At 38.2% G+C, this 8,584-nt stretch overlaps 1 protein-coding gene across 1 annotated transcript in view; it reads left to right on the top strand.

Annotated features, from left to right (window-relative positions):
- Positions 1–357: 357 nt before the first annotated feature.
- LOC104538174 (probable phospholipid-transporting ATPase IA) overlaps positions 358–8,584 on the top strand; it is a gene marked incomplete at its 3' end in the record, with an annotated part of 20,903 nt that continues 12,676 nt past the window's right edge. The window contains exons 1-4 of the mRNA XM_010181277.1: positions 358–463; positions 2,694–2,808; positions 4,507–4,606; positions 6,686–6,784. Coding sequence (XP_010179579.1) covers positions 358–463; positions 2,694–2,808; positions 4,507–4,606; positions 6,686–6,784 — 420 coding nt within the window. The remainder of the gene's footprint in view (positions 464–2,693; positions 2,809–4,506; positions 4,607–6,685; positions 6,785–8,584) is intronic.

The raw sequence follows: 8,584 nt of genomic DNA, 5'->3' as shown, positions 1-8,584 counted from the left end.
AAGTAGTACATTCTACAGATGTACAAACTCTTTTCTTATTTCCTGAACTTAGGCTGGGTTGGTACTTTTGAGACAATAGTTTCCAACTTTTCCACCCAAATGCTCTCACAGGAGCTATATTTCATGTTTGTTCCTTCATTGAGCAACTGGACAGTAAATGCCTTACACCCCAAATGAAAGTGCACTTGCCATGTGATGGATTCTGTATAAATGAAGGTATGAACACATAAATTGGGTGTGCACTTGCAACTTGACTGACAACCTAGTCTTCTTAAAGATGTACCTGTATCTAGTTGTGTTATAGGCATATATGTTTATGGAGCTGTTTGCTGGAGGTCGTGCATAGTCAGTTGTATGATGGTTGTCATTTCAAGGACAGGTAATAACAAGAACAGGGAATGTCCTGCTCAGCCTGCGACGTGTGCCGGTGACGTTCCTTCAGTCAGTGTGGGTGCCTGTTCAGGTAAGCCCAGTCTGTTAAGCTGGCTGCCTTTCCTCTGAAGGGTCTTCCTGAGGTACAGTCTGAAGTTTGAAGAGAAGTGTGTTGGCTGTGTGCCTTTCATTGGGACGTTTGGAAGGACAGAAATAGAGAAATTGCAGTGGATGAATGCAGTAGTGGGGATTTCCTGTGTAGTAATAGAATCTACAAATTTTGAATGGCAGATGGTATGAAATTACAAGTTTCTGCTAAGTCTTTGCACAGAGACTTGACCTTGTTAGATAGTATCTGAAATACACGTTCTGGATATGATAGATGAGAGCCTATGTGGTAGACCAGTGGACTGGAGGATGACTTGGATTTTGCATAACCTGTTTGTAAGGATGTAAGGAATGTGCTAGAAATAAGCTTCAAGTTTTCATGTGCAGCCTTAATTATCCTTTACATGCATATACATACTGATATATTCAGTTACATTCTAACATAATTTTTTTCTGTGTATCTTTCTCATTTGGCATACAGAATGGACAGTACTTATTTAACAAGCAGCTATACATTTACAGGTTATTGTTACTACTTTAAAACTCTTTGGTAGTTGAATTACACCATACCTATGTTTACTTTACAAGCTCCAGCCTGAATAGACCGCTTAGGCATGTTGGTCATCAATGTGAAGGCTAAGTGGTTGACAAAACATTAGTGAAAAGTCTTGAGGGAGAAGAATACTTTGCTATTCCCTTTTACAGATGAAAGTTGTGGTGCAGTTTGGTACAAGATTTTTGTGGTTTATAGAAAAATATACACCAAGCTCAGCTTTTACTGACTAATAGAGGCAGGTGCTGGGAATGTCAGTAAGTCTAATAGTACCATTTCAAATTAAGCACACACAAAATTAAGAATATACTGATGTCACTTCTTGGAGAATAGTCTGGCTCGATAGAGGAGTACCAGGTTAGGGAACGCTTAAACTAGGAATGCGAAGTGCATGGGATCTGATCAGATGCATTCAGGCCTGCAGAGGGAGCTGGCCGGTCTCACTGTTAGGCCACTCTCGGTTATCTTTGCAAGGTCACAGTGGTCTGGGGGGTGTTCCCGAGGGCTGGAAGAATATAATCGATCCCATTGTAGGACAGCCTAGATTAGTTTTCTGTGTTTGCTTAGTTTTAATTGTGACAATTACTTTTCTGTGAGTATTTCTCAGAACAGGTGATTTGTGCAAATAAATAGAATTAGTAATTTTTATTTCAGATAGCTATTCTAGACCCGTGCTCTTTGTATTTAATTTCATTGTTCAGACATTCTCTTGGTGAACTTTTTCTACCATTAAGAGTAATGGTTAAATTTTTGCAAAGTTTTAATAAGAATTTTACCTGTTTATGTGTTCTTTTGCAAACTCTAAATTGTTATACTACTACAGGAGTGAGTGTGTGTAACACTAGTTTCAAAGAAGCACAGAGAGGAAGGTGTGTTATGAGCAGATGTGGTACAGGAAAAGAGATTAAATAGTATGGAATGAATTGTATAAAGGTCATAATAAATGTACCTTTAAATATTAGGCTTTCCTTTAATTTTGGTTGTGAGCAATGTTAAATTTTACATGAAAAACTCAAAACTGTTGAATGATGTGTGAACAATATAGAGATCTTCTAAGTCTGTAATGCTTATTTATTAGGTAAGTATATTTTTCATTACAAGTTGCCTAGAATTACTGGGTTTGCTGGTATATTCTTGAACTTCCTGCCTCTTTCTTATGTTAGCGTTATATATTTCTCTCTCTGTCTTCCTTTTTAAGTATTTATTTACCTCGATACTGGAAGTAATTTCTACAGATTTTTAGCTCAAGATCACTCAGCTGGGAGAGATGGATGCAATTGACCTTTTTGAGTTTGGGTTTTTTCCTTTTTCTTTTTTACCGTCTCCTTTTTTGTTTGTTTTGTAGGCTCACTTCTGGATTCAAATGCATCAACAGACAATAGTTCATTCCATATTGTTATGAAGCAGTGCAGGCTATTTAAGTGTACTCATTAATTCAGTAGACTTTACAGTTATTCATTATCATAGTTTTACAAAGCAACTTGACAATATACTTCTTTGGTGTTTTAAATTATCATTACTTCTGAGAAATGCCAGTGTGTTGAGTTCACATTCACAATAGGTATCTTCTTGTATCATGGAGTGCCTTGAATCTTGTGTGTGTGTGTGTGTGTGTGTAGATAAATCTGTTTATATGGAAAACCATGCTGTGTTTTTACAGGCTATGAGAAGACAGATGATGTTTCAGAGAAAACTTCTCTAGCTGATCAAGAAGAACTGAGAACTATATTCATCAATCAGCCCCAGCTAACCAAATTCTGCAATAATCATGTCAGGTATTAACTGCTGCTTTTTTAACACATTGTTAATTTCAGAACATTGTAGGTTGCATAGCAAAAACAAAGAAAATACTGTTTATTCAACTTCTGCCACTTCCTCTGACCATTAGTTACAGTCTCAGACTCTGGAGAGGGGAATGAGATGAGTAGAGCAGCAGAGCTGTTTAAATTATGAACCTGACCTTCTGAATTATTAAGCACAGGGTGGGGAAGGTATGGATGCTTCACAGCTGCACTGTCACCGTGTCCCTAGAGTATGGATTTGTTCTTCAGCTCTCAGTTCAGTTGAAGTTCAGTTCATCTTTGACACATTTCTGGTAGCTGAATGCCACTGCAGATGTGCTTCACTTGAGTATGGCAGTTTGTGCTTTGGAAACTCCTGTCTTACAGTCAACTAGCTACAAAGATGCTGAGCTTGCACATGGGACTAGTTTTGAATTTCAAGTTCAGACTTTAGGACTCTGCTGATGGTTCATGTTGTGGTTTTTTTGTTTGTTTTTGTTGAATTTTAAGTAATACACTGAATACTTACAAATAATGTATATTTAGACCTGATAACATCCTCAGTTCTGTTGTTAAAATTGAAGTAAATAAATGGTAAAGATACCGTCTCCTAAGTACATATGTTTACTGAAGGTACCTTTGATAATATGCAGAAATACAGAAATTGAGAATAATGTGGTGGGAGTTTTTCACAGACCTGAGAAACTTTATAATGGTTTTTGTTTGTGTACACAACTTGTCTTTTGTGTCTTTTGCTTTGTTTTCTGACAGCGTTGAGCTTTTTGCAGGATACATTCATTCCCCCTTTAAACTGACTTTTATACAAAGAGTAAATATTACTAACTTAAAAAGGGGTTAAAATATTCCTGCAAGTCTTTTGCTTGTAAGTTTTGTGGCATGATTATTTTCACTGTTACTGTTTTAGGACCTTCGATGGTAGCAGTCTGTTCTTAAACAAATGTAAGGGTGATGAAAAGCTGGGGGCTCAAACGCTTTGTGATGATGGCTTTGCAGAGGTTATTCCACTGAGATAAGATGTTTTCTGTTCTTCCAGCCTAGCAAAACTCAAACTACAAAATTCTGTTGCTAGGTTTTTTGCATTGAATTGTGCTCCACAGCTACTCAGTCCTGGTTTAGTACCCTCCTACTTATGCTCATTGTGCCTCTCTCTCCGAGAATGTTGTCTGAACCAGAGCCATTGTGTGGAGAGAGTCATCTGCTCAGCATGTGCCATGGCCTGTGGGGCAGGCTGCTTCTCTGGGCCCCAGAGCTGCGGGCCTGGGGCCTGCCCCAGTTGCTCCCTCAATGACCATGCAACCATGGCTGCTATGCAGCATCTGGCCTGGACCTTCTCTTTATGCAATTTTTACTCTCCTCGTTGCCTGTAACTGATTGGCAGGAAAGCTTGGCTGTTTCCCCCAGAGCAGGCAGAGGTGATGAGGGAACTTATTGCCTCAACATGGAAGCTTACGATGGTTTCTGTGGGCAGCGGGGGCTTCCCTGGGTTAGCCAGTTCATGGCTGCTGACAGGACCACAGAAGTCTTTCAGTATTAGCCGAAACAAATCTGCTAGCACAGATGTCACAGAAGGTTCTGTTTTATTTGAAAGCTTGTTTAACTGAGAGGAAAGGAATACCTTTGAAGAATTTTTTTCTGCTGTAATAATAGCACATTTTTGTCTCTTTCTCTCAGCACTGCAAAGTACAACATAATCACATTCCTGCCAAGGTTCCTTTATTCCCAGTTCAGAAGAGCTGCTAATGCATTTTTTCTTTTTATTGCATTACTTCAGGTAAGACCAACAGTAAGATGCTGATGTTTGGAACTTGTTGAAGGAGTATTTATATCATAGACAGTGTTTTGCAGAGACACTGAGGTTGGCATGCTGTTCTTTCTGAGCTAGTTAGTTTCTCAAATAGCAGTATTGTGTAGATGTTCCTTTAGTAAATATTTGGTTTTGTGGCTTTTTTTACTCCCATGATGCACACAAAGATTTTTCTATAGAACAGGTTAAGTATAGCAGAAATACTGTCAGGTGAAAAAGACTGTTGTGACAGGAAAATCCTGTTTAAAATTATCTGGCATACACAGAAAAATGTTACCTGCAGTTGGCATTTCTCGTAATGGAGGTACTGCCTAAAACTACCTGAACTTTATGAACTTCAATCCTGTAGTCTGTTTTGAAGGGCAGAAATTGTAGCTGAGAGGTTAACTGTTGGCTAACTGTGCAAGGTATTAACACACCAAACAAAAGTTACTAAAATAATGGCATATATACTGCCATGTGTACTTTATCCTCCCTCACTTCAGATGTTTTAGCAAGTGAAAGTTGATTCCTCCTTCTACTATTAAGTGCTTGGAGCAGTTTCTTTGGATACATCTGCACAGATAACTTACACTGTTTTCTAGTGTGGGGGGAGAAATCTGAAGTTCAGGGTTTCTTTAGGTTGTCTGACAGGTTTCATTAGGTTGTCTGCAGAACCTATGGGTGGGTGCCCCTTTTGCTTTCATACTTTGCTTGGAAAACAGAGTGTAATTGGAGTGAGGGAGTTTGAGCGTACATGTAGCAAGGAATGAAAAGGTTGGAATAACTGGAGAAGTGATGGAATCAGAGAATCACAGAATATTGATTGAGTTGGAAGGGACCTCGAAAGATCACCCAGCCCAACCCAGTCCTGCCAGAGCAGGATCACCTAGACTAGGTCACACAGGAACACATCCAGGCGGGTTTTGAATGTCTCCAGAGTAGGAGACTCCACAACCTCTCTGGACAGCCTGTTCCAGTGCTCTGTAACCCTTACAGTAAAAACGATTTTACTCATATTCAGATTGAACCTCCTATGCTCCAGCTTGCACCCATTGCCCCTTGTCCTGTCATTGGCTGTCACTGAGAAGAGCCTGGTTTCTTCCTCCTGACACTCGCCCTTTACAAATTTATAAACAATAATCTTGCCCTTGCCCTGCAGCAATTTTCTGCCTGGTTTCCATGTAATTGCTTGAAAAGATGTGGTCTAGAGTAACTGGAAAAAATAGATCTGTATCTATCTCCAAGAAACATTGTATACTTATGTATAACAACCTATTTTCTTTTAGATGCAGAATGTGTAGGTAGCAGAAAGAAATGTATATAAACATAAATAACATTGGCAGGTTTAAAAAATGTTTTATGAAAAATTGAGGATGTCTTCTAACCACATTGAGGCACCATTTAATAGTGTACTCTTTTCTTGCAAAGATCTCATTGTAGTCACTTGAGCTGCATTGCCATTGGAAGTCTATTAAGGCAGCAATCCTTTCACCTATCAGTGTTGCTATTAACAGCTGTAGTCAATATAAAGATAATTATGGATAATCGTCCATGTGTATCACATAAGTAGCTGCATCTTCTCAGCATTTGTGTTGCATACACATTTCACTTGCATCAGTGAAATCACTTGCCCATACCTGCTTAGCAAAAATGGGTTTCTTATAATAGGCAGAAAACAGCTGTTTGAAATTTGTCAGTTAATAGCTAGTATGATACAGAATATCTCTTAGAGATTAAAACTGTAAGGCGGTAAAAATACCTTGGACTTGTGTCCACAATTGTGTTTCATAAATAAGTATTTTAATTTAATTTGAAACACAAAAAAGAAAGGTAAATATTCTGCAGACAATAAAAACTCTGAAAGTAACTCCACTGAATACAATGCTTCCTAAAATTCAAATGTTCTTTTATTGTATGAGCTTCTTTTGAATTGAAGACCATAACTCTCTTGGAAATAATCAGCACCATGTCTAAAATGTGAATCCAGTTGCACAGAAAGTACTGCTTCTTGTGTTATGTTTTCAACTAGCAATGCAAACAAATTTTTTCTTTTTTTTTTAATAGCAAATACCAGATGTATCACCAACGGGCCGTTACACAACATTGGTCCCTCTCTTATTTATTTTAGCTGTAGCTGCAGTGAAGGAGATAATAGAGGATGTTGTAAGTATTTAATAGCAATATTTTGTACATAGCTTTCAAATTTTTTGTTTTAAATCATTCTGTGTTGAACCATTCTTGCCTTCTGGTGTTTAGAATATGGTGTTACAATTTGAAACTGTTTACTATATATACAAGTGACAATAACATGGTAAAACAGTGACTGTTGTGTTTATTACATAGATTGTTTCTAGTCAAACACTTCTCATTAGTGAAGTACAAGCATATTTTTAAAGTATAAACTGGAACCAAAGACTCCACAGAACCTAGTCAAGTCCAGAATATTGCCCGTTTTCTCAAGCAAGGGTTCTGCTGAAAGAACATTTGGAACTACTGAATTCATCTGAGGTAGAACCTATTTTAGAACCAAATAACCTTTAAATATTTATGTGGTTAGAATTTTTTTTTCTTCCTGCATGAGCAGGAGCAAAGTTCTGTAGTCCCCACTAACTGTACTTGTGAGCTGGATTTAAGATCTCTGTGAATGAGATACTAGACTAACATTTTATAGAAAAATAGTGAGAACTTCTGGCTTCAGTCCAGTCCATGAAGAAGGCAGGATTAAAAAAAATACCTCTTCCTAAGATCCTTTTTATTTTTACAAGGTTCCTTTAAAAATAAATAAGCCCTCAGGAACTCGGAGTTGAGTATCTAGGAGGCTGCATAGTCTCAAGCATCTTCACTTGTCCTCCATACCTGAAACTGGATTGATTTTTGTTTCATGACCAAATAATTCCTGGATCTTTTAACTCACTACTGGAATTATAATGTGACAATTTTAGTATGTTTAGAATGATATCTTTGGTCTAATACACTTTAATTGAGTGAGTACAGGTCACTAAGGTGTAATTTTTAGTGTTTTAAAAATTGATTTTCTCCACTTGTCAAATCCATGTCCATGCATCTGATGCATCTCTTTATTTATAAAGTCACATGTATAAAATCCTCTGTTTCACTGTTGTGACTTTGCACAGTTTTGCAGACAGCAAGGGGAATAGGCCTTTTTCAGTTTTTCCTGTTGCTCTAGCGCAGTGTGATTTACTGTTAGTCTTTGGTGCTAAGTGTCATCTGCTGACACCTGATGGCCAGGAACACACAGGAACACTTGTTCCTGTTAGGCAGGTACCCCTAGCTGGGCAAGCTTTCCTTGGCTCTCTCCTGTCAGTGCTTGTGGTAGTGGTTGTTTTGCTTTCTTCTTGCATTGAATGAGAACTTTGAAAGAGCTGGGATATTGTCATGATGGAAGTGTACATTCTGACTTTGGGAAAGGAGTTTCAGGCTCTGATTCACTTTGCACAAAAGATGTTGTGGTTTTCTGAGTACCTTCCTGCCTGCTTTTCACTGAAAGCACATGGTAGAACCGGTCTCTCTAATTTGCATAACATAGTTGAGTCTTTTAGCTTTAGATTATGTCTTTTGTATGTAAGGAATTAGTCTTGATGGTATACCACATCACATCTAGAAGATGCCAAAAATTGCTTCATCCCCTCTTGTTCTCTTTTAGTTCTGCAGATATGTTATGTGGAGGACAAGAAAGTAGATACATCATAATATGGCAGAGTGTGTACCACTAAAGTGTACCACTAAAGTCGTGTTCCTGGGTTTTGATATTGTGGGCTGTTTTCTTGATTTTTGGAAAGGGTTGCAGGTAGTGTAGTCTTTCCCCACAAACAAACGGTAGACTCCCTGGGAGCATCAGATTTATTGTGTTTGAGCAGAATTACAATGAAAGTGCAGAAACATGAGGAAGAGGAAGAGTGATGAGCTGCAAAGAAGCTCTGAAATGGAGGGTGGCTGGGCAGG

This window comes from Mesitornis unicolor, unplaced genomic scaffold (genome assembly GCF_000695765.1).
Source record: "Mesitornis unicolor isolate BGI_N332 unplaced genomic scaffold, ASM69576v1 scaffold3593, whole genome shotgun sequence".
Classification (NCBI taxonomy): domain Eukaryota; kingdom Metazoa; phylum Chordata; class Aves; order Mesitornithiformes; family Mesitornithidae; genus Mesitornis; species Mesitornis unicolor.
Note: the sequence above shows the minus strand (reverse complement) of the source record. Positions and strands in the feature narration are given on the sequence as shown.